This window comes from Chanodichthys erythropterus, chromosome 5 (assembly GCF_024489055.1).
Source record: "Chanodichthys erythropterus isolate Z2021 chromosome 5, ASM2448905v1, whole genome shotgun sequence".
Classification (NCBI taxonomy): domain Eukaryota; kingdom Metazoa; phylum Chordata; class Actinopteri; order Cypriniformes; family Xenocyprididae; genus Chanodichthys; species Chanodichthys erythropterus.
This window is the reverse complement of record NC_090225.1, coordinates 27,587,141-27,614,917: the sequence shown is the minus strand read 5'-3', so window position 1 is coordinate 27,614,917 and position 27,777 is coordinate 27,587,141. Positions and strand designations below refer to the sequence as shown.

At 36.1% G+C, this 27,777-nt stretch overlaps 1 protein-coding gene across 12 annotated transcripts in view; it reads right to left on the bottom strand.

The window, feature by feature from the left end:
* tjap1 (tight junction associated protein 1 (peripheral)) overlaps positions 1 to 27,777 on the bottom strand; it is a 149,202-nt gene that overhangs the window by 69,946 nt on the left and 51,479 nt on the right. For 4 of the 12 annotated variants that reach the window (XM_067386791.1, XM_067386793.1, XM_067386781.1 and 1 more), the window contains exons 3-4: positions 23,183 to 23,331; positions 303 to 363 (exon numbers count right to left, since the gene is read on the bottom strand). The exons of 5 other annotated variants lie outside the window; for them this stretch is intronic. Coding sequence is in view for 1 of the 7 variants with exons in the window: in XM_067386792.1 (XP_067242893.1) it covers positions 23,183 to 23,215 (33 nt within the window). In the remaining 6 variants the exon portion in view is untranslated. Of the gene's footprint in view, positions 1 to 302; positions 364 to 23,182; positions 23,332 to 27,777 lie in introns of those variants that run through there. 3 more of the 12 variants (XM_067386792.1, XM_067386783.1, XM_067386785.1) reach the window with 3 other exon arrangements.

Genomic DNA, 27,777 nt, shown 5'->3' with positions numbered 1-27,777 from the left:
CAAGGTGTGAAAGACAGTCAAATAAAGTTCATGGGGAAAAGGGAAAAACATCAACTTTGTCGAGAGAGAAAAAACAAAAACACTTCCTTTCTGGAACAGCCAAATCTCTGTAAATCTCTTTCATCAAGCCTGAACTGAAGATGACTGTATGAGAACATCATGAGACACAACTGTGTATCACAAGAGAGCTCTGTAGAGACATGTCATCTTCTAATTAGAGCTATTTCTGGAGGCAGATTGCCAGCTATGCAAGACAAGGATGCACAAACACAACAAATTATTTAGATAGTGTGTTTTCATACCCGAAACTGGAGTTGATTTCAGTGGTGTCCTCATTCACAGGTTCTCAGGCCCTGAGCGTCTCTGAAACACACATTTGCTTGGGTTACCGAAATGCGATTTGTCAGTCTTGCAACATGATATATGAAGAGATAGAACTAAAATAAATATCAGCAGCAAAAAAGGACAAGAATTGAATCTAACATGAATTGAAAGAATTGAATCTAATACTGACATGCATGTAAAAAAAAAAAAAAAAAAAAAAAACAGAGTGAAATTTATACCCCAAGGTAGGGGTGGGCGATATGGCAAAAATATCATATCACGATTTTTTTTTTCAGGAATATCACGATACACGATTTTATCACGATTCTTCATGTTGTTTTTACTATTTTGCAAGTGTCTAAGCATTACAGCCAAACTAATTGCCCTATTTTAAAAACAAAGCCTTACAAAATATAAAATAAAATTAAAAATGGCAGACATTTAGGCCAAAGTGGCGAAGATAAAAATCTTTGTCATTATTTTTATCTGTTATTTGTTATTTTTTTTTTTATCTTTGTTATTTAAAAGGAAGAAAAACATAGGCTACATATTATACAAAGGAAATTAATAAAATGATTTATTTTTTCAGCTACAGTAGGTGTATTTAACAGTAGCATTCAAGTAAAAACTTAAATGAACAAATATAAAAATATAACACTAGACTTCACTGTATAAATTATACATTGATTCTTAATAAAGCCAATGTATTAAAGTTGTTTTAAACCCTAATGAGTTTCTTTCTTCAGTTGAAAATAAAAGTTATTTTGAAGAATGTAACCAGACAGTTGCTGGTCCACAGTGACTATGTTTTTCCTACCATGGAAGTCAATAGAGACCAGCAACTGTTTGGTTAACCCACATTCTCCAAAATATTTTATTTTGTGTTCTGCACAAGAAAGAAATGGATACAGTTTTGCAGTTTTGAAACAACATTACAGTGAGTAAATAATGACAGAATTTTCATTTTGGGTGAACTATCCCTTTACGGACAAGCAGATTTTAAAGACCTGCACGTATATCTAATATACAGCCACACATCTCAAATGTTTACTTTCACTTTAGACATAACCAACTGTGTATATGTAAACTTTGTGCGTATTTGACAGTATTAGAGCATTCGGACTCTAAAGATAACTTAATAGCTAATCAGGCGCTGTTTGACAGGCTTTTAGTGCCTGCGCGATTCGAGTGAACGCGTTCTGAAAAACGCATGTCAGAACAGCGCATCAGCACGTGAAAGAAAATTTTAACTGGCAAGTCAAGGCACAAGAAATAATGAACTTTTGTGGATTGAAGTGTCCTGCGAATAATACTCTACCGCTGTGTTAAAATGTGATGTGAATGTACGTCACGTTGAACAGTATGCGGAGACGGAGGTGCTGGAACTGCAACTGATAGAAAGCACTGTAGCACGATACTTCTTGATATTTCTTCAGAAGCAGATCGTGGAGACATTTTAATAGTCCACGATCAAAAATCATTATAATACAAATATAACACATATAATACGTTATAATACATAGTAAATACAAAATACATGGAATAACTGACAACGGACTATTGAGATGTTACTGCAAAATGCAAAAAACAATGTAGGTTTTATGTAACTGTTCTAAAATGAATTCAAAAGGTTTCTTTAAAATCTTCAATCAAGTGAACCCCTTATTTCAACTAAACAGCCCTTCCAGCCAATGAGATTTAAAACATTTATTGCAAAAAGTGAAATCTAGAGAAAAAAATGGAGAAGGACTTTATGCCAAGAATGTTTCTGAGTGACAAAATAAATGGATTAAATCACAGTTTTGCATATATTTACTGAAACAGAAAGTTTGAACTGATTGGCAGAAATTAATGGCAGTTTTTTGCTACAGAAACACTATTTAAAACATTTGCATGCATAATCCTGGAATATAATGAAGATTCCAACTCAATAGTGAAAAATAACTGTAGCATAAGTAGAAATCGGGATGGTATAAATGTAAAATATCACATTAGCATCTGGTTTATAAATTCACAAACTTTGTCTGTAAACTCCAAGTGAACTCCTGTTTTTTTTTGTCTGCCATCAGACACACAAGTTATATTAATATTAATAATATCAGTTGGTGCATTCACTCACAGCCTTCTCAGAAACCACCTCATTCAGTCACAACTCAAAGCAATTGTTCTTCCTTTGCCTAATTAACACAGAGGCTGCTCATTAGCAGCAGTCTCCGACAGGCCTCCTCCCTCACAGTTACCACAGTGGAATAATGAACTCCACACTGTGTGTAAGGATGAATGACATTAGAGTCATTATGAGAATGACTGTATAGAGTATCAGGTCACTGAAAAAGGGGCAATTTAGTTATAGATAACAGAAGGTAAAGCCTGTAGTTAGAAAGATAACTAGTACGTGCTCTGGGTAACAAGCAACAAGATAAGTTTAGATTAAGGACACCACAGTAAATAAGAATACATTTTTTTGTTATCAAATATTACAACAAAATGAAGAACAATATGGAATTCAAGCAAAGTGCACGCAATGTACATAACAGGATGAATGAAAGTAAAACAGTCAAACAGCACTGGGCTCTCTCTATTTGCCCAACACTGAGAAAACAGCTCAGATTAAAGTAAACATGAACTCACAACTGACCTGATTTAGTTTCTTAAAGGTTTAGTTCACTTCAGAATTCAAATCTCCTGATAATTTACTCACCCCCATGTCATCCAAGATGTTCATGTCTTTCTTTCTTCAGTTAAAAAGAAATTAAGGTTTTTGAGGAAAACACTCCAGGATTTTTCTCCATATAGTGGACTTCACTGGGGTTCAACGGGTTGAAGATCCAAATGTCAGTTTCAGTGCAGCTTTATTTTTTTTTTCTAAAAAAATAAAATAAAAATTATATATTTTTAACCACAAATGCTTGTTTTGCACTGCTCTGCGATGCACCATGCATTAAGCAATCACGTTTTAAGGGTCGTGATTAAAAGGACACGTGACCGTAGGCGGAAGTATCGAGCAAGTGTTTACAAAGACTAAGTCAATCAGCTTTTACCAAAAAAAAAAAAAAAAAAAAAAAAGCATTTTTAAAAAAAAAACTTTTTAAGAAATGGCCAATCGTTTCACTATAAAACCCTTATTCTTCATCTGGGATCATGTAGAGCTCTTTGAAGCTGCACTGAAACTGACATTTAGACATTCAACCCGTTGAACCCCACTGAAGTCCACTATATGGAGAAAAATCCTGGAATATTTTCTTCAAAAACCTTAATTTCTTTTCCACTGAAGAAAGAAAGACATAAACATCTTGGATGACATGGGGGTGAGTAAATTGTCAGGAAATTTTAATTCTGAAGTGAACTAATGCTTTAAAATAACTAACAACTTTTTGTTTTCCAAATTAGAAATAAAGTAATTTTGGAAGAAAATCTTGAAGTAACAACTTGGTGCTTTTGTGTACAATGTAAAGAAAAAAAATTAAATAAAACAGATAACTGGAGTCCATTTTACAAGTCCATTTCAGTTTTTCTACTTCAAAATTTCTTGTTTAATTCAATGTATTGCAGTTTCTTTTAATATACAGTTTAGTACATGGTCGCTTTTGGGCAGAAATCTTATTTCTCCATATTTCATCATTTTTATTTGTTTTTTAATAAATAAATCATTACTATTGGTCACACATTTATGTGTGTTTGTGGGTTTTGCAAATATTTAAAGGATTAGTTCACTTTCAAATGAAAATTACCCCATGATTTACTCACCCTCAAGCCATCCTAGGTGTATATGACTTTTGTCTTTCTGATGAACACAATCCTGAAGCATCCAAGCTTTATAATGAGTGTGAACGGGACCAAGTATGAGAAAGAAGAAAGTACTGAAGAAAGTGCTTCCATCCACATCCATTCATCATAAATGTACTCCACACAGCTCCGGGGGGTTTATAAAGGCATTCTGAAGTGAAGTGATGCGTTTATGTAAAAAATAAAATCCATATTTATGGATATTTATTAATATTTCTCCAATTGTGTTCATCAGAAAGAAGAAAGTCATATACACCTAGAATGGCTTGAGTAAATCATGGGGTAATTTTCATTTGAAAGTGAACTAATCCTTTAATCAAGTTAAAAAAAAAGAGCTTGTGACTAAACCTTGCAACTGCATTGGATCCTCAAACTGTCAGTCAAACCTCATAACTCCACTGCCTCTATCGTGAATGAAACGGTGGACGAATTCTGGACTGTCTCTGCTTGTTTGCAATGCAAGGGTAAATAAAGAACTGGTAGTTCCAATAAGTACAGCATTATCTTTACTCAAGAAACACTGGTTTCACCAACAAGACTTAAGCCTAGTCCTAGACTAAAATGCATGTTTGAGCTGGTTTAACTCAAAGTAACTTGCACTGACGTATCTTAAAATATGTCAGTGCCCTTGTTTTGTCTCAAGATGCACACCAGTAATGTTTTTCTCTAAGGCACATTTATAAAAGCTACTTGAATATCCTAATTGTCTAAGGTCTAATCCTAATCTGTGAAATCGGGCCTGTATATAAAGGCTAATATTTTAGCTATTTGAGGAGCTGAGAAGAGTGTCTTAGTCTAGCATTTGTCATCAAGTCAGAGCCAATACTATTTCAAATAGCCTGTGCATAGACTTCAGATTTTTTTAAAAGTCAACAGTTATGTGATTAAAGTCTAGTCGACGTTGACTAGTCGATGATGATGATGTCATTAATGAACAAATAAGTGGCTGTTCACACAGAACGTGTTTTTTCATTCCAATGCGCTTCTTTTCCATAGTTTTTCTATGTAAATACGCACTAGATATACATGTGACCTTTGCTCTCTCTTTTGCAGTGTCTCACGCATGACACAGCATTCCCAAAATGTGGCTCTCAAGTTCAAATCAGTTAAACTTTTAAAAGACGTGCCTCGAGACCTTGCGTTTTTTCCTTATTTCACTGCGGGTTGCCTTGTGCACAGCTATGGCATATGACACAGCACTGCCCACAGGCTTATTGCTCCTGCATAAGTTTATTTTTATCAGTTCTTTTGTTTTTGGGTTATTATATTTCTACAGATTTCTGCTCGTTCTAAATCAGATACAGAGAAAGTAGCACAATAAAGATTACATTTATATGAATGCATTAGTGAGAGAGCGACTGTGTGCAAACTAATTCTGGCAGCGTCTCTCTCTATTAATAGTGAAGCTGTGTGTTTTAGTTACTAAGAAATATATGCTAGAACTTTTCAGTTTCTAAGCACCCTAATCCATTTGTAATTGGACTGAAAAACGTTCATGTAAACACCTTACATCGATCCGATTGAGCTCGATCCTAATGAAATTTCGATCGGATTGGAAGGGATTCCTTTTCTAATCTGATGCAACAGCAAAAAATTACCATGTAAACGCTTGAATCCGACTACTTCCTCAATTGTATTCAGAAGTCTCTGGGGCACGTGCGCAGTGCAATGTTGACACGCATTATGCAGTGCGCAAGTTCACGTTCACGTCTTTAGTTGTAAAGATGTATGCCAACAGGCAGTGGCATAGCTGTATCCCTTCGGATGGAAATCTTTCCGTTTTAAAACAAGAAGAGGAGCCAATGGATATCACATAAGAAGCAACGTGCAAACTTTGCGCAAGAGTTATGACGCTGAAAAAGTCTCAACTTCGTTCTGTATTCACGACAGAAAGTGAAAGTAAAAAGTGACGGAGCTGTCTGACGCTGCATTAATGGAGCATATTCTCTCAGAGATGAATTTCAACATAATATGATAACGGTATATAACTGTCTTTATTCCATTATTTCTCTTGTGGCTGTACATTTAGGTTAGTGAAAAAAATGAGAATAATAGTATTTCGGGTTGAACAGGTTGTTTTTTTTAAAGTCAGTGCTTGAAGTAAAGCTGCACTTAATTTTCATTGATGACTGCGGTGTTAGGAAATATTATAGCCTACACTCTTAATAATTTTAATTATAGGCCTATAATTCATTGTATGATAGACCTAAAAAAATTTTTAAAACATTTTCAAAGATAGCTCACAGCCTAATCTTTTATTATCCTCACAGCACGTCAGTTATGCGCTATGATATTATTGCAGGGCAAATTTATTATAATATTAATTTAATAAAAAAAGAAGCCTAACCTAATAGTAATAATAATAGACTAGAAGAATGTAACAGGCCTATATTCATTGGAAATACCAAATCCTCTTAATATTGCCAAGATATGATGCTTTTGACAATATCTCTGGCTAGTCGAAACATGATCATCATCTGTTGACACAACCCAGGTTACAGCAAGTGTGATTGATATGACGTCACACACGCTGAGCGCGTGCACAAAAGTTTTAATCGGAATGTATATAAATGGATATTTGAATTAGATTACAATGTTTAGAGTACATGTAAACATATCTGCAATCAGATTCAATTCATTCGGATTGACGAAAATTGGTGCATGTAAACATAGCCAGTGTTGACAATAATGATTCTGTATGCGCATCTATCTGCACGTGATTTGCGCGCTACTATATGTGTGTGTGCGGCAATGCAGGTCTCACTGAGCCATCAGATTTCATCAAAAATATCTTACTTTGTGTTCCTAAGATGAACGAAGGTCTTAGGGGTGTAGAACGTCATGAGGGGGAGTAATAAATGGCATTATTTTCCTTTTTGGGTGAACTAACCCTTTAATAACATGAGATTTTGGTCAAATGACAGGAAAAAACGAGCACTCGCATAGCTACAGTAAACTTCATAACCTGTTAGTTGATGAAAACGTAATGCAATGCACTTACTGCCTCAGATGCGGCTGTTCTAATGACGGACAAAACTTGCATGTCCGAAATTAGCAGGTCAAAAAACTCAAAATTTTGGTAAAATGTTAATAATATAATGACACAAGCAAGAGTCCGATTACAGATAAAGCCACAATATCAATGCTGACCACAGAGCATTCAAATTATTTTATTATGATTTTCCACCTCGAATATTATAATAAAGGTGTGGTCCATTTACCCCTACTAGCTAACTGATCATGGAACATGCAGTTCAACTAAACAAAGTTTTTTTTTCTCATTATTTTTGCAGGTTTGGTCTTCCAAATGTGCGCCGTTTCATCGTAAAGCAACAGACTATTACTGTAGAAGAAAGCATATCCTGAATATTCACAATCTCAGGGTTTAAAAAAAATCTATCTATGCTTAAAACTTACAGTTTATGACTTTATAACATTTACATTTTTGCATTTGACACTTTCACTTCACATTTTATCAGTGTGTGAACTCATGACCTTGGCACGGTGCCATCCCCTACCCATGAAATACTGCTGCAATAGAAAACATTCTGAGTGTAATTACATTTTCATCAAGGAGACTGTAAATTATCCCTGGAGATGCTTTCAACTGTCAGATGGAAAACATTTGCTCTCCCTGACCTGAAAGCAGGCCATATTAAAGTACTGTTATAGAGTTGTTGTTGTAGTTTTTTTTTTTTTTGTTTCCAGCATGCCTCTCCACAAGATATGGCAGAGAATATCAAACTAGAGGCCTGTAGCAGTTAGCCATCCATGACAGTCAGCTGCTGCTATGATGCTGAGACCCATTCACCTCCACTTCCCTCAAACACTCTGTGTTTACCTTCTACTAAGAGACTGGAAAAAAGAAAAAACGCTGAACAAAACAGCTCTTATGTGTTTATTCATAAATGACCCTGGTCTTATTGTGTAGTAATCAAGTTCAAAGTATTCAAGAAAATGTTTGTTTTCATACCTGTTCTTTAAAAAATGTTTATTGTCTCAGAAATATTCCCTAGGCTGTAGGGAATTAAAATATTAACTGAGACTGGATTGTGAAGGGTTAAAAACATGCTGTGCCACAATCCAATCTATCAGTTACTATTTTACCAAAACCATTTAATTTCAGTAATTTGACATTTTCTTGTGGAAATAATTATGGGCAGGGCAAGATTAGATTGGATTGTGAAGGGATAAAACATGTTGTGCCACAATCCAGTCTAATCTTGCCCTGCCCATAATTATTTCCACAAGAAAACATGTCAAATTACGGAAATGAAATGGTTTTTAATAGCACAAAAATATGTTCAAGTTTACACTACTATTCAAAAGTTTGGGTTCAGTAATATTGTTTTATTAAAGTGCCCCTATTATGAATTTTTGAAAATTAACTTTCATGTAGTATGTAACACAGCTCTAAGTAAATGAAAACATCCTGCAAAGTTTTAATCTGAAAGTGCACTGTATATTAAAGGTGCAATATGTAATGTTTTTGCAGCAAAATATCCAAAAACCACTAGGCCAGTGCTATATATTTTGTTCACTTGAGTACTTACAATATCCCAAATGTTTGCAACTATTTGTAAATCGTTAGAAAATTGCAATTTTAACCAAGGCTCCGGGACGTGTGAGTCGCCGCCTGTCAATTTCTTCATACCCGCGTTACCCTCAGTTTCCGGTTTTATTTTGTAGAAATCATGGAAACACCAAAGAAGCTTTAACTCCCGGAGGTCTGAAAACGCGCCGGCACGTTTTGCAGGGGTTTATTCACATTGAAGCAAAGCAGACTTAAAATACTCCGTCATTTTTTGGCATAGAGACATAAGTAATATATCAATTGAAACTATAGAATATCTTCTTTTATTTGTATACACTCAGAGTAAAAACAAAATGTTGTGCTTTTTGTAAAATAAAGAAAACTAAAACGATGCATGATCTGTCCTCTCCCTCTGAACAAAGTTTAATCTGATAGTTCTCAGAAAATAAACTATAACTTAGTGACTACTAATCACAAAAAATAGACTTATGTCTAAAGACACATTGAAATGTCAGGTTTTAAATCATGTAAGTCATATCGAAAACAAAAATTCTGTGTTTATGTAATCTGTATGAAAAGAGACACATGTCAGAAGTTCGTGATTCAGCTCATTATCCTAATGAGGCCACACCCACAGAGCCAGCGCTATTCAAAGGCAAGTTATGAGTCAATACAGGCATACATCGTCTCAATCATGTATTTATTGTCTTGAAAAGTGTTTATCTGGATGTTAAAGCCATGGTTGCGACCTCTGGAAGACATGCCGTTAGTTCCTGATATGTCCTCTTCTTCTTTAGAATAATTTGTGGACTAAATGTGCACACAGAGTGCCCTTATTTTAAATTGAGCTGAGACATGATTACAGAGGTTTTTTCACAGCCTACCTGACTGAAAGGCCTCATTAATATGCAGCACCATTATAGGTTCTTTATGCGATTCCTTTGTCTTCTCAGGTGTAAATGACCATTATTCATGATGATTCACGCCTCCACGCATACTGTGTTTCTTGACAAAAAGTGTCTTACAAAAACTAAATCAATATATTGTTTTATATGAACAAATAGGCATTATAATTTTTTACATAATTTTGAAGCAAAAACTCTAGCCTACAACCTCCAATACCCAGAAGTCTTGTAAACACAGATTTAATATATATTTTTGGCCTTATTTCAGTGACTTAATTTGTTTTTTCAATAGGCACGCATAAACGTTATTCCTTCAAAAACACAAACATGTACATACATGTTCCTCACATATTATGGTAGCCTAGTTTGTGCTGAATACAGTGTAATGACACTTGTGTCATTAATATGTTTATGAACAACTGAAAAAAGCACAAATGTCAGGGCATGTCAAAACTTCTCCAGGCCCCAAATCAGCCTCAGACTTCAGAGGGTTAATATATTACATGTTTTTATAGACAAGGGAACAACTGTTTTGATATATTTATGGACAGAAAAACTAATTGTTGTTAAATAGCTCAACTCGTTTAGTCTTGTTTAAATCTAATTTTCTTTGTTTTTTGCGAGTACCATGCTTTACCATGCCTCAGAGAAAAACACTATTTTGTGAAGTAGCTAATATAGCATAATCAGATGCAGCTTTATTTTTAGTAACAGTAATACAGCATTTTCTCCATGATACAGTACGTTTTAAAATTAACTGCATAACATTTTTCAACATAAGCCATCCAGCATTTAATTTGATATACTAAAATCGATCAATCTTACTGCAGTGTGTAAAAGCAAATGCACAGAGTAACGTTATAATATTTTCAACACTCAATGTATCTAATATGAAACAGAGCTGTGTTACCTCATACTCATGACCAGAAGAGAAGTGGAAGCGGCGCCGGCGACTGTGGCATAATAAAAGTTCTGCTGCTCGTGAGGCGCGTGCAACTTTAAGTTAATGTCCCTCAAAAGTAAGAGTCGACTCTGAATCAATTAAACGAGTTGTTGATAAAACGAATCTTAAGCTGTTTCGTTGTGACGTCACAACGACACATTAGCTTATTGCCCGCCCACTTATTGCGAGAGCAGACGCCAAGAAAAATTTGAAACCCGAACCTTGTGCTGTGTGTTCCCCTCATTCTACTGACAACTGCTTCTTCAACCTAAATGCGTTCAACGAGGGATTCGCAGGCCGATTGTTATTGAAGGATGGGTCAGTACCCAGTTTATTTGGACCAGCTTCTCCCTCCTCAGAATCACAACCTGTAAGTACTATTAATAATTGTTGCCACGTTTGATAGACTGTTTTGTAGGAAAGAATGTAATTATAATTCTCACAAAAAAAAATAATTTAAATAAGTTACATTTTTAAGGAGTCAAGATATAAAACTGCCCCCAAACAAAAAGACTCACCAGTTCTGATGTGCAATCCAACTGAAACAGCACAAGTCTACATGTCCTCCAAGTAAAAAATTAAAATCTTCTAGATAAATATGCAATTAGCAAGGACTAAAATCCAGTGTCTAACATCCACAAGGTTCTGAGTTTCAGTTCAATGGCCTAAGAGTAATGTTACTGGACTGAAACCCTTTATACAGTTCAGTCCGAACATGTCATTGACATCTCCATGTCCAAATTCCGAGTTGTGTGTTTTGTGTACGCTCTGTGCAACTTGTAGGTCTCCGGCTAACCAGCTAACAGCAATATGTGTTTGCTCGCAATTGTCTAGAAATGTGTCAAATGTTTGTCGTTGTCATTACTTGGAGTTATGATAAAGAATAGAGGAATATGTTGGTGTGAAACTGCAGTTCTTTATCAATACGTTTCTGCATTGGGCTAACGAATGTACCATGACTGCTTGGGTGTTTACCACCGAGCTGTGGGCTAGGTTCACTAACAAACACAAAACAACTTATTTCCTCTCTGAGTCTTTATTTTTAGAACAGAGCAGAGCACCATCATTACTATAATACAATGTAAGTGATGCAAGCACTATATACTGTACTCCGTGTTAACCAGCAGAAGTCATCTGACCAATCACCACAGATTAGCATTACGCAAATGAGGGGGTCGGCAAAATTAATCATTGAACGAATCGTTAGGGAGTCGTTGAGAAAATAAGGTAAAAATAAATGCATATTATAAGACAAAGTGTTTTTTGACCTTGCATGCTTATGAACCTGTTGTTGGGGACTTCCAAAACAAAAATAGGAACCTTTCAAATGCCATAATAGGGGCACTTTACAGAAATACTTTTGCTAAGCAAGGATGCAGTAAATGAATCAAAAGTGACAGGAAAGTCTTTTACATTTTTCAAATAAATGCTGTTCTTTTGAACTTTCTATTCATCAAAGTATCCAGAAAAATATGTATAACGGTTTCCACAAAACTCTGAACAACTGTTTTCAACAATGATAAGAAGAAATGTTTCTTGACCAGCAAATCTGCATATTAGAATGATTTCTGAAGGATCATGCGACACTGAAGACTGGCATTATTTATGGCATTATTGGTGCAGCCTTCTTTCAAAAACATCAAAAACATTATATATTTATATACAGTACAGTCCAAAAGTTTAGAACCACTAAGATTTTTAATGTTTTTAAAAGAAGTTTCGTCTGCTCACCAAGGCTACATTTATTTAATTAAAAATACAGTAAAAAAAACAATAATATTGTGAAATATATATATATATATATAACATGGACAGCAGATCAAATGATTCAGGGATCGTTATATATATATATATATATACACACACACACACACACATATATATATATATACACATATACACACATATATATATATACACACATATACAAACATATATATATATACACACATACACACACATATATATACACATATATATATACACACATACACACACATATATATACACATATATATATACACACACACATACACACACATATGTTTTTGAAAGAAAAAAAATTGTCCACAACGACAAAAAAAAAAGCACACTTTCTCCACTAATGCTAATCAGAATGAACAGTATCAGGATTTGACAGCAGAATGTTTGTACATTACACAGACAATACAAGACAACACAAGCCTGCCAATCCTTGCTGGCAGGATAACCCTCAATACATGAGTCAGGGATTCGGCTGTGTCCTCTCTATCACTGTGCAAACAACAGGAAACATGGACAGCAGATCAAATGATTCAGGGATCGTTATTTAGGCCAACAGATGATTCAGTTTGCTCATTACCATGTTCATCAACTGCTGCAACACTCAGCTATATGAGACGTTGAGTGATGAGTAGAAGAGAAATATTACAATTTGCCTTAGTCCAAATTTTAAAGAAATGTTAAGTGGTCCTATTACAAAACCCCAAAATGTATTCTCTATGCAGATTTTGAAATCTGCAGAATGGATTTAAATGGGTAAAATATGTTAAGTGGATCTGAGAGTACTACAATACTATGAAACAATACACACACACAAAAGATCAATACTGAAAGCAGAATTAATTTAGCCAAAATATTAAAGTCAATATATGTGCTGTTACTGTTTAACTAAAAATGTTATTTTATTTTTTGAAAAAGCTTGATAAAACTTAAAAAGTACACTATTTAACTAGAAGCTAATGTTCGTAAACAAACTTTGATGTTGGCTTGAGAAATCCCAAAACTTGAAGTGGGACTTGAACTTTGGTCACCTTGTGCACAGCTGTGACAAATGTATTATGGCACCTTTGGAATTCATTACCCACAGTGCTATTGCCTGACATAACAGTTCACTTTCATCAGTTATTTTGTCCACAGGTCGTAACATTTCTTACAGATTTCTGCTCGTTGTAAATCAGATACAGATAAAAGCACAGTAAGATTACATTTATTTGAATGCCTTAATGAGATAGCGATTGCATGTGTGAATAAGTCCTGTCTGTATAGCATCTCTATTAATAGGGAAGCGGCGGGTTGTATAGTTTCAAAAGTAAAAACAAATAAAATGCTAAATACACCTTGAACAGGACTCAAAGTGGAGTCTTTATGTGCAGAGGCAAACCTAAATTAATAAATCAATGAGTCCCTCTTAAAAGATTTTTATTTTATTTTTTTGTTAATATATGCTCTTTACCTAGAGATATAATTATACAACATACAAATAGTCAAAACACATTTAATGTCTAATTGTTATAAATGAGTCTGTTAAAAAAAAATATTTAAATGAATTCATTATCTAAAAACATTGTTTTAAATTAATGAATGAAGCCTTTCATCTGTTTCTGTTCACTTGAGACATAAACGACTGTTTTCAATGATATTCGCCATGTATTTTGACATGATCTTGAATTTGTCCATTCAGTTCAGTTCTGTTCAGTTTATTCATCCGTTAGGAAATGTAGTTTGCACAGATGCCACACATCATTAACACATTAACACAGACATACACATAAACATTCAAACAAAGAAATGAAATAAGCAATTATGAAAGAAGATCACTGATAGAAGCGAGAATGAACGAGCTTTGGCGCGCGGGCGTTAGAGACGCGACACGTCTCTATGTGTCACACAAAACACATCATGTAGAATCGCTTGAAATGTATTAACTAGCAAGGCTTAAAAACACATGCAAATGACAAACTTTCGTGAGGAGCAGCAGTGGGCACTGCTGTGATGATCTAAAACATTGTTTTTAATTAATGAATAAAGACTAACAGTTTGGGAGATGTATGAGATTTGATAATTTAGTATTCGAAAACTGTAACTCTGATAAGTCTGAAAAGATATAGCAACAAACTACACATCAAGGCCCAGGTCTGTGGCAAGTTTGGTGCTTGTAGCATTAAAGCTCTAGGAGTAGCAGTCAGAATATTTAGATTCAGAAGAAAAATAATAATATCAATATGTTGGCTTTCTCAAGCCAACATAACTATGTTGTATGTTTTTATTAAAAAATAATGCCATTACATCAATCCTTCTTCCAAAATGTGTTTTCGTCTTAAGCAGATTCACTATGGGAGGCTATTATAGGTGTTTTTATACAAGTTTGTTCTGGTTCTCGAATCTGATTGGCTGAGAGCCTTTTCTAGCCATGTGATATTCTACCAGTATCACCAGGGGAACTGTTTCACTGTTTGTATCACTCCGCTTGCAGCATTTCTCACAGCGGGGTCATGGCGGACAAGCAAAAACACCATAATTTTAGTGAAGAGTTTTTTTTTTTAGGAGAGGATGTAGTTATTAAGACCTCAAATATGCAACATACAGTTGTGGCCAGAATTATTAGACCCCTTCATAAATATGATCAAAGATGACTCTAAAAATAAATCTGCATTGTTTATCCTTTTGATCTTTAATTCATAAAATTAGCAAAAATCTAACCTTTCATTGAAGGAAAAGAATTGAAAGTGGGGGGGAAATAACATTAAGAAATAAATGTTTTTCTCCAAAACACGTTGCCCACAATTATTAGCACCCCTAGAATTTTTTATGAGTAAAATATCTCTGAAGTATATTCGCATTCATATTTAAATTTTTTTAGCTCACCGGGGTGATCATGAACATGAAATTGTCCAGCCAGGACTTCCTGTTCCACAGGAGTATAAACATGAGGAAACACAAAGGCCAAATTCCCGTAATCATTCATCACAATGAAAAAAAACAAAGAATATAGTTCTGATGTGCAGCAAATGATTGTCGAGCTTCACAAAATAGAAAGTGGCTGTAAGAAAATACCTAAAACATTGAAAATCCCCATTTCCACTATCAGGGCAATAATTAAGAAGTTCCAATCAACTAAAGATGTTACAAATCTGCCTGGAAGAGGACGTGTGTCTAAATCGTCCTAATGTGAAGTGGGGAGGAAAGTTTGAGTGGCCAAAGCCTCTCCAGTGATCACAGCTGGAGAATTGCAGAGATTAGTTGAGTCTCGAGTCTCAGAAAGCCTAAAAATTATCAAAAGCACCTACATCACCACAAGTTGTTCAGGAGGTTTTCAAGAAAAATCCTCTGCTCTCATCCAGAAACAATCTCCAGCATATTCAGTTGTCAGACAAGACTGGAACTTCAAACGGGACAAGCTTCTATGGTCAGATGAAACTAAAATAAGAGCTTTTTGGCAGCAAACCCACCAGATGGGTTTGGTGCACACATGGATAAAAAGTGCCCCATGCCCACGGTCAAATATACTGCTGGATCTTTAATGTTGTGGGCCTATTTTTGTGCTGGAGGTCCTGGACATCTTGTTCAGATATATCGTATCATGGATTCTATCAAATACCAACAGATAAAAAAAATCAAAACCGGACGCTTCTGCTAGAAATCTTATAATGGGCTGTGGTTGGATCATCCGTTGGGACAATGATCCAAAACAAACATCAAAACCAGCACAAAAATGTGTCACCGAGCACAAAATGAAGCTTCTGCCATGGCCATCCCAGTCCCCTGACCTGAACCCTAAAGAAAATGAGTGGAGTGAACTGAAGAGAAGCACCAACATGGAGCTGGGAATCTGAAGGATCTGGAGAGATTCTGTATGAAGGAATGGTCTCTAATCTCTTTTCAGGTGTTTTCCAAACTCATCAGGCGTTACAGAAGAAGACTCAGAGCTGTTATCTTGGCAAAAGGAGGTTGCAAAAAGCATTGAATAAAAGGGTGCTAATAATTGTGGGCAACATGTTTTGGAGAAAAACATTTATTTCATAATGTTACCCCACATAATGTTAAACACTTCTATGCATGACGTTTATCAACAAATACACACTACCCTAATAACCCTAATAATATCAGAAAATTTATATTTTTAAGGAATAATTCATTCATTCACTCATCAATTGTCTATGTCTTTTTTACTTACAAAAAAAAAAAAAAAAAAATTATTATCAATACCGAGGAACCTGAGCTCCAGAATACCACGTTCCCAGCATCTGAGGTTATCCAAATCAGACCAGCTAGTCAAATGGAAAAAGTGATGCTCTGATGAGCTTTATCACCACTCCTTTACATATTTAACATGCAAAAGCTGATTCAATATCCGCCAACTTCAGCCCACTTTCCAGATGACTGGTGTAAATGATGCTGGTATGAGTGTTCAGACCAACCCATTTCCATACTGTCTGCACAGCTTTATCATTCATGGTGTCAAGTGCTTTTCTTATAACATGGATTGCAGACAACAGATGTTCTTTAGACAGGGCTTCTTGACCTGTTGCGTGAGTAGTAAAGAGGATGAATCAATCAGGTCTAGACTAGCAGAATATTCTACGATAATCTCCTCTACCTGTTCTTTCAATGCACAGCCTCATGCAGGCATGAAAAGGGGTCAGGGGTGAAAAAGGTGAGAAAGAAATTACTCATCTAGGGGGTCCGGGGGCATGCTTCCCCAGAAGAAAAAATTAAATATTCCATATTTTAAAGCATCAATCTGATGCATTTTGAGATGCTTTTTTTTGCCAACCTGGGGAGAGCTGGAGAAACTTAACTTCAGCCATGAGCCTTCAGCATCTCACACTTCAAGTTAAAGATCAGAATCCAATACCAAAACTGATGCTTAATCCCTATCAATGCTTTAGTGTTTAAAAGAGCTTTTTAAATAGTGTGTAAAGATTAGAAGCCACATAAATGCATCTGCCCTGATCTGCCAACATGAATTAAGAAAAAAAAAAAAATTATAAAACCTAGTATCAGAGGCAGCAATTCCATTTTAGTTCAGTAGACGTTGTCAATCAGAAGTGTTTTCTGTGGCCATACATAAACATTCAGTTGTATCCAATGACTGAGTGAGTCACAGCACAACAAATCATTTTTCTCACCTTGGCCCCTGTATGGGCCTTATCTTGTTAAGGACTAAATGTGTCACAAAAATCTAGGAAGACTTATAAAATCTACTAGAAAAGGGGTCTCAAACTGCTGCCTTGCATTTCATACCACCCGTTGAGTAATAATAGTTTATCGTTAAATCCACAAAAAAAAAAAAAAAAAAAAAAAAAAAAAAAATATCACTATTTCGCATTTGTTTATAGCTTCCTTTTAAAGAAAAAGCAGCCAAATGTAAACAAATTTTTGTTATTAGAGAAAAACAAATGTGAGCGCACCAAACAGGATCTCAAATGATTAATGATTACTCTTGCTCTAAATAAGGAGGCATTTCAATTAGGTAAAATGGTACCATTCACAATTACTTGTTAATGTTCATGTCTCTCCTCTGTTGCTATAAATGTGGTGGTTTATTTGTGCTCTCTCTTTTGTCTGAAACAGAGCTGTAATTGAGCATCTACTGTGACTGTGTGCTATAAATATACCATTCAGTTCAAATATTACACTCATCAGCAGTGACATGATTTTAATCTACTTAAAAATGTCCATGAACAGCATTCTGTGTCGTCATATAAAAAACAAATCCACATATACAGTAAAAACAAATTATATACATACATACATATATACATACTCACCAGCCATTTTATTAAGTAAACATGTTTAACTGCTTGTTAACCCAAGTATCTAATCAGCCAATCACATGGCATGAACTCAATGCATTCAGGCATGTAGACATGGTCAAGACGATCTGCTGAAGTCCAAACTGAGCATCAGAATGGGGAAGAAAGGTGATTTGAGTGACTTTGAATATGGCATGGTTGTTGGTGCCAGACGGGCTGGTCTGAGTATTTCAGAAACTGCTGATCTACTGGGATTTTCAGGTACAACCATCTCTAGAGTTTACAGAGAATGGCCTGAAAAAGAGGAAATATCCAGGGAGCGGCAGTTCTGTGGGAGAAAATTCTTTGTTGATGCCAGAGGTCAGAGGAGAATGACCAGACTGGCTTCTGCAGAAGAGCATCTCTGAATGCACAACGTATTGAACCTTGAAGCAGATGGGCTACAGCAGCAGAAGACACACCGGTGCCACTCCTGTCAGCTGAGAACAGGAAACTGAGGCTACAATTTGCACAGCCTCACCAAAACTGGACAATAGAAGATTGGAAAAACGATGCCTGGTCTGAAGAGTGTCAAAATCTGCTGCAACATCCAGAATTTGGCATAAAAACTTTGATCCATCCTGCCTTGTATCAATGGTTCAGGCTGCTGCTGGTGTAATAGTGTGAGTAATATTTTCTTGGCACACTTTGAGCCCATTGGTACCATTTGAGCATCATTTAAATGCCACAGCACACCTGAGTATTGTTGCTGTCCATGTCCATCCCTTTATGACCAGAGTGTGCCCATCTTCTGATGGCTACTTCCAGCAGGATAATGCACCATGTCACAAAGCTCAAATCATCTCAAACTGGTTTCTTGAACATGGCAATGAGTTCGCTATACTCAAATGTCCTCCACAGTCACCAGATCTCAATCCAATACAGCAGCTTTGGGATGTGGTGGAACAAAAGATCCGCATCATGGATGTGCAGCTGACAAATCTGCAGCAGCTGTGTGATGCGATCATGTCAATATGAACTATGAAAAGGCAACAGGGGGTACTAGCAAGGTGTACCTAATAAAGTGGCTGGTGAGTGTATATATTGAGCAAGGCATCTAACCCTCCAAATCACTGCCCGGGAGCCGCGGCAAATACGGATGTCCACTGCTCTGGGTGGGTGGGTATATTATATTATATTATATTATATTATATTATATTATATTATATTATATTATATTATATTATATTATATTATATTATATTATATTATATTATATTATATTATATTATATTCACCTATTAAAATAAACCACATAACATGTAGAATGAAGGTGAATTAATGCAAATTTCCCACCAGTCCTGTATAAACTATGGCACATTATCATAAGAAGACGTAGCACTAAAGAACAACGGAGCTATAATGAACACACATGTTCTAATTATGTGTTTATTAGAGGATGAATTCAAATCAAATACTGCCAAACTGCCCATACTACTTCTGAATAGGATGTCTACTTCCTAAAATGTATGAGAATATGGAAATATATGGTTCAGATTACTCAAATAAATAGAGGCACACTTAAAATGTCAGATATGGAGATTGGGTGTCATTTAGTGAAAAAGTTTGGTACTGCACCCAAACAAAATCTTACTGAAAGCTCATTTTTGAAATATTTCAACCTAAACTTTGGAATGTTGACATTTTTGGCTTTTATTTTCTTGCAGTTTAAGAGTACAACATGCTTTGTAATATATTATTATAAAATATAAACAATTCTATTCTTTTTACTTTTTTTCATAAACAAACTTCTATAATTTTTTTTAAATTTTTAACTTTCATAATTTATTTCACTTCTACAATAATCTGACATGTGTCTTCTTTAAAACAAGACCAACCTTAGGTCTATATTCCAAAGCATTCTTGAATTACAACCATTAATGTTTGGAAAGTGCATTTTCATGTCTATACGAAAAAAGGGGGTGACAGTCATTTAAACCCTTTTTTCTCGAAATTCCATTTCTGAAAATCACAGCAATCAGCCAACTTCAGATAACCATAACTGTTGTTACAGACAAGCTATGAAAGCATTAAAAATAGATTTGGAAAGGGCTCGATTCTTTCATATGGTATTGAAACATGTGATGGGTTTTCACAGATTATATCAGACAGACAGATAGATAGAGCATAACTGCATAACACGCACACATAGGTGGGACTGATGAAGTGCCACAGATGAAGTGATGATCCATGTGTGACCTTGATACAGTTTACATACTGACACTGAAAAGATGGAGGAGGGGTTCAGTTTACCTGACTGTCACTGCCATTCAGATCCTAAAGCATTGAGTGAGAGACAACACATTCAAAAAGAAAAAAATATCCACAGAGGCTTGGAGCTTAGCATTTCATTATTAACAAGCACCTGAGCTGGGCAGCGTTCAGTTCTTCTGGCCCTGGAGTAAATAATTGAACACAGCAAAGGTTCATATATCTGTTTTTGCAACAAAACAAAACAAAAAAAAGTCAGGAACTTAAAGAGAGGTCAATATTATAACTCGGTTCATTACAGCAGGTCTCTATACCACTTGTCGAGTCTGACTTCACTCTCATACTGAAAATCTGCCTTTGGACAAAGATCTGGTGTAATATCTAACCATATATCACCTAAGGACCATATATTAATAAAAAAATACATTTAAAGTTGAAATGTTACATACATAATTAACCCATAAATATATAAATTACCCTTTCAAAAAGTAATATTAGCAGTTTTTTCTGCAGTATTTGTAGTAGCAAGAAGAGTCTCAAATCCGATACCTGTGCTGGACACAATAATGTAATGGGCAACAGTCCCAAATGTGTCATAATATTATAGGAAGACTTATAAAATCTATGAGAACAGGGGTCTCAAACTACTGACTTCATACGGCCCTCAAGTGTAAACAGTTTATGCTTTAAATACACAAAAAAGTAGACTTTATGCATTTAGCCTTTAATGTCATCTTATAAGCTTCCTTATAGGATTATTAAAAAAGCATAAATATGCAAAAAATAGCACAAATAGTTTTCCAACATATTAGAGAAAAACACAAATGTAAGAGCACCAAACAGGAAAGAACTCAAATGATTAATGATTGCTCTTGCTCTAGATAAGGAGGGATGTAAATTGGGTAAATAGTACTGTTCACAATTACTTGTATTGTTCACGTCTTTCTTCTGTTGCTATAAATGTGGTGGTTTATTTGTGCTCTCCTATGTAGCAGAATAAGAGGAATGATTTCAAATTATTTGCAAGTGCACTCAGATCTTGTGAATATGGCTGTATGCGTGAACTGTCAAAAATTCATTTATATCTTTCTGTGATGTAATGTACACTCAATTATATCTAAAGTGACTAAACATTTTATTGTTTTAATTTGTAATATATAATTTTTTTTTTAATAAAAAAATTTAATCAATAGTATTAAACCCTTTTAAAAAAAACAAAATATACAGACTTTGATTCAAGGGTCCAGTAAAAAAATATTGGTACAATAAAAACTGCTCAAAATTTGGCTTTCGTTAGGGCAGTACGTCATATTTTAAGGCCTTTTGTCTGCTTTAATGATTTTATCTCTGTTGCGGTCAAGAAACCGCACTGTGAAACAGGCTGATTTATATGAAATATAACTCAATATGCTAAGTTTAATGGATCATTTAGATCAGCAATTCATCTAGTACAAAGCTGAATCCAGCTACTTATTCGTTTGTCACTTATTGACGCAAGGCTCCTTTTTATAACACAACGCTTCCTAAAGTCCTCTATGTCTATGATGTTGTTAGAAAAAAGCGCTATTAGAATTGAATGAAGAAATTCAGCATTTCTCTACCACCTGTAAGGATGTGTAAAATATGACAAAGTGGTTTAATAAAAGGTTTATTGATCTTGTGAAATACTAATTTTTAGCACATTTTACTGTACCAACATGTTTTTAATTGGCTGTTAAAGTTTTATAAGGGACAATATAAATATACTGCACTAACAAAATCCAAATTTTGAGAAAGTATGCTACGTTTAACAAAAGGACAATGTACACAGTCGGATTGTGCCATCAGCCCATTTCGTGTCGTGGTTTCTGGGCTGCCACAAAGGATGATTTAAACTGGACATAAGGCAACCCTATACAATTTGAGTATGCAAACAAATTTCACAAGAGGCGACTAAAAATGTATTTTATTAGCCAATGGCTAGTAAATTGTATGATTACAGTTGCCTGTAATTGAGTTAGAGACAAAAATAAGTTTAGCACAGATATAATTTCATTGCCTGCTAAGCTTTACATACTGTCGCTTGGCTGAGAGCGCCCCTCTGTCGCTAGCACATGTAGGGTTCGGTGACAGCACTGTCACTGTCCCGATTGGACCAGTGCTGCATCGTCATGAAAGTTTATCATTTGCACATTTTTAAACCCTGCCAATTTAAACATTAAAGCGCAAAAAGACAAAAAATTAAATGCATGTGTAACAGTATATTGGATCCGTGCATTAGCCTTAAAGTGACAGCAGCCTAATGTTCCTAATGCTGTCTGTATTTTTAATGTTAATCAACAGACTCACTGCAAAAAAATATACATAAACTGGAAATTGTAACGTGCGAGTATCCAAAAAAATCTTGTGCGCATGCAATAGTTTCTCATGAGCACGAAAAAAATTCTTGTGCAAACGCAAATGTTTGTATATCTTTACTTTTCAAAGGTCCCTTTAGGGGCTCTGTACAATAGCAAATAATTTTTTTAGAATTGTGATAACTCATGATTTAAAATAGCCTCTAGACCACTAGAGATGATGCTCAAGGCAAATTAGGGTGAAACACCATTATTACTCTTTCAGCAAATGGCCAATTCATTATGCAAAAGAACCAATGTTAGAACATCTCAATGAGGAACACTACAAACTAGATTAAAGAAATAAATCCCAGCTCATAAGAGCAGACAAGCACAAAAACCTGGCCACTTATCAGCAGTTAATGTAGAGCAAGAGTAAGAGCTGGAGACAAAGTACAAATGATTTATTTCCAGGAAACTATTTGAATTAATTAAAGCTGTTCGGCAAGATCAGTCACAGAAGACGTAGCTACAGTGAGAATCACAAGAGACACAGACACATAAAGTTACAGAACAGCATCAAAATACCGCATGGCATCGCCCCTCACCTCAAGTGTGCATGCTGCATTCTCCAGAGTCATCGCCCCAAGTGGGTCCCTCCGGTCGCCAAGGAAACTCAATCTAGCTCACGTCTCACTCCTCTTCCTCCCGCTCCTCCTCCCCCGTTCAGCATGTGAACCTCAGGGCTATCAATGACCTGAAACAAAAGCAGGTGGATGGAAAAACACGAGCGTCATTGGCGGCAGAGCAGCTCGCTGCCAATCACCCAGGCCCGGGATTAAGTGTCAGCGAAGACACGACGGGGCCCGTGGGACCGCTAGAGCGTGTCTCAAATGAACGTCTGCCTGACTGCTTTGCATTCACACTCACTGACTCGCTCACTATAACACAGACCACTTGTGGTCCCCATGGGACGGGGCACAGTCACAGGCATAAAGCAGTTAGATGCTAATTAAGGTGTGTTCCATCAGGAGAAAGTGGCTTGTGGATGTGAGGGACAGCTCTGCGGAAAGCTGGATATTCCCCTGACACTGCACACCAAACAAACTGCCTGGCACATGACGAGACTCAATGAAGAAGCTTGGGGGGGGTGGGGGGGTGGGGGGGGGTGGAAACAGCAAGAACAAGCGGAGACTGAGAGCTTAAACGTATGTGATGGCGACTCAAAACCAATCTGAAAATGTTTCTTTGCAGCAAGTTCTTGTCTAAGCAGATCTGCCTTAAGGATTAACCTGCAGAGTTTGAGACAGGCGAATTCCCCATCAAGATTGCATCAAAACTGAGATTAAGAATACAATTTAACCAGAAAATAAAGTTCTTCCTGTTTGAAATTAATGAATAATAAAAAAAAATCTGACATTACTCCAATCTTGTTTCAAACAATAGTAAAGGAAAGCTCAAACACGCTTGTTTGACGAGCAAGAACCAGCGAGGTTTATTTTCTGATGTGCCCAATGTATGAGCATTTATCAATGTTTATGTGAATATATGCCTTAATTAAATCTGTTCATCATAGTAAGCATCAAGCCCTGCATGGTCGTTTTATTTTTCCCAAAGGAGCACATTTACTGCTAAGTGGAAAAATCTAAGAGTGCATAAAAAAGCATAATATTAATATATATTTACAAACTTCAAAAAATAAGGGAGATAAATATGCTTGCACCACATATTGCAATATAAATACCATTAAGTAAACATCCCCAAATTTAGGAACTCTTAAAATGATCATTAAGACGTTTGTTACACAATTTAAAGTGCCCCTATTATGCTTTTTTTTTGGATATTACTCCTCATGTAGTGTGTAATACAGCTGTTTGTGAATGTAAAAGGTCTGCAACGTTTGAAAGATCAAAGTGCAGATAAACGGAGTTTTTGTCTCCCAATAGAAAGAATCGATTCTGAACTGCCTGAAACAAGTCATTTCATTTCACTCTTACTTCCTACACAAACCTATGTAGGTTTGTAACAAATTTGCATAATGCCAGCCTATGGTTTTCATTGGCTAACAACAAACAATGTCTACTTTGCCCTACCCTCAAACACTGTAGTTGTAGCTGAAACTAGAAGAGTTTAGTTTGCGTTTTCAACATGTTGAAAATACTATTTTTCTGCACTGCGACAGCAAATCTACTTTGCTGCACTTCCAAAGAATGAGGACTCACACTGGAATTGATATGGTAAAACCGACGCCATCATTAATGATTTCAGACCTGTTGCACTGACGTCTGCTGTCATGAAGGTGTTCGAGCGCCTAGTCTGTAAAAACTTAGCGCACATTACACTAGATCCTCACCAGTTTGCCTACAGGGCAAATAGGGGAGTGGATGATGCGGTATCATTAGGCATACATTTCATTCTCCAACATCTTGAAGCTAAGCACACATATGCCCGTGTCCTGTTCCTTGATTTTAGTTCAGCATTTAACACTATTATTCCTATTAGACTGTATAACTCTCTTTTAGCAATGGGTGTCAATGCAGTACTGTGTCAATGGATTTTGAACTTTTTGTCCTGTAGGAAACAATATGTTAAAATCCATAATCATATGTCATCAACCAGGGTTCTTAACATTGGAGTACCACAAGGGTGTGTCCTGTCTCCTCTTCTGTACTCTTTTTATACCAGCAACTGTATGTCCCTTTCAACATCTGTTAAACTTTTAAAATTTGCAGATGATACCACTGTAATAGGTCTTATCTCTGATGGGAATGAATCCATTTACCGGGGTGAAGTAGAACAGTTGGTCAGGTGGTGCGAGGATAATAATTTAATCCTCAATACATTCAAGACCAAAGAGATGATAGTGGACTTTAGGAAGAGGACAGTCCAGCACCTTCCTCTCTTCATCAATGGCCAGGTTGTTGAGAGGTTCTCCTCCTTCTGCTTCTTGGGTACTACCATACATCAGTCCCTCTCATGGGACCTGAACATTAGTCTCATTGTAGGTAAAGCTCATCAGAGACTTTTTTTCCTCCGTCAATTGAGGAAATTTGGGGTTAGCCAGGAAGGCATAACTCATTTCTATCGAGCCGTTATAGAAAGCGTGCTGACCTTCTCTATCCTGTCCTGGTATGGCAACGCGTCCAGTCATGATAAGCACCAGCTGGAGAAAGTAGTTCGCAGAGCCTCCAAGATCACTGGCTGCAGTCTGCCTACCATAGCCTCACATTATGTCACCAGAATTATTAGAAAGGCGAGAAACATTACCAATGACCCCTGCCACCCAGCACATCACCTGTTTACTCTTCTGCCATCAGGGAAGAGGTACAGAAGTATCACTAGTAGAACATCACGTTTCAGAGACAGCACTTATCTCCAAGCTATACGATACTTAAACACGGTTTGATGCTTGAATGTTTGACTTAGGGTATAACTTGTGGACCGTTTCTTGACTGTATGGCTTGCACTAAGTACTTTATGGTCTGGCCACAAACCAGCTGGCACACTTAATATGTGATATGTGTTGTTCTGTCTGTGTATGTGTGTTCATGTCGCTGCATTGTTGTTAATTATGTGAGCATACCAAGACAAATTCCTATCAACTGTATTGTTGAAATGGCTAATAAATTTGACCTTGACCTTGATTACTGTTTGTATCACTGAGTATCAAGTGCTGAGGAAGATCCCGAGCTGAAATTCAAATAAGGTAATGGGTGTTTTGTTACTGACACACGACCAATCACAACAGACTGGGCCATCTGACCAATCAGAGAAAAGTAGGCTCTCAGAAAGGTGGTTTAGAGAAACTGAATCGTTTACCATTTAGAAACTGTGAGAAAAGAGATGATGCTGCAATGTATATTATGAGAAAATTAAAGTGTTTTTTGATCTTGGATGCATGTAAACCTATTGTAGAAGACCTCCAAAATAAAATTAGAATTGGGACACTTAAGACTTTTTATGACCTTAAATTTTATAAAACTGCATGAAATTTTCAAGCAATCCTTAAAGGCTCACTTAAGTGACTTGAAACGCATGGCATTCTTCAATGTGTTGATGTAATTTCCACTGAAACAGGAAGACATGGCGGGACATATCTAACAGCTCCTCCCCTTTTTTTAAATAGCCAATAGCCTTTCATTCATATCACAGCTCGGCCAGAGCCGTTGAGTTTGGTAAAGCCTCAGTTTCCTTCTAATATCTAAGCGTTTCTCCTCTTAATCTCCTCCATATCATATAACATTCTGTGCAGAATTCAAATAGGTCCGATACGTTTTGTGGTCTGCGTAGACTCGCGTAAATGATCTGCCTTGTGCTCTCGTGTCTCTGGACCGGAGCAGACTGTGCTCATGCTGCAGCGGTTCACATGTCACTAACTTGAAACCAGACTTCATTCACCACAATGGAAAGCATATTTACACTGTCTTAATCATTCCCTATCCCCTATATAGTGCACTATGTGCCATTCACCATGTAGAAAATAGTAAAAGTGTGAACAAATTACCAGTTTTAGCCGCAGCTTCAGTATCTATAATGTAAGGGGTGGGACGCTTTAGATTCTACAGAGCATTTGATTGGACAGAAAATCTGATGAGAAGCTGAAGTGCAGTGTGATGTCATTAAAATCATTGATCCATATTAGTGGAAGTGAGAGACTAACTTTTAATGCTTATATCTTCTAAATATGAATTTTGTCATTGTTTTGGAACACACTAGATTATAGATAACAGTAAGGCTAACATAGTCATACTAAAAGCAAAAAAATCTTGATTTCATGGCGACTTTAACACCTTGATTATCTGGTTTGTGTGTTTGATTGGGGTTGGAGCTGAAGATGGTAGAAATCCAGGAGCAGGGTTGGAGGCCCCTGTTTTAAATTTTCTCACAGTTAAGAAGAGATTGGAAACAAACATACGTGCATAGGCCATGGCTCAGACTTGACAAACATTTTTTAATAGGTTGAATCTTTAAAATATGCATAAAATTTCAAAAACAAACAGTGAATGCAATCTAATACACTTACTTAGAGAAGAGAAGCTGGCTGACCACATCGAACAAAAAACTGCAAGAGCAATAAAACCCCAAGAAAATCAATTGCATGGCTGTTTTAGCAAAGCAAGACTGCGGTTCTGTATTCCTGTATAGTTCCATTGGAAAACACTAAACAGACGTTGCATAATAAAGTCTCAAAGACAACAGCCGG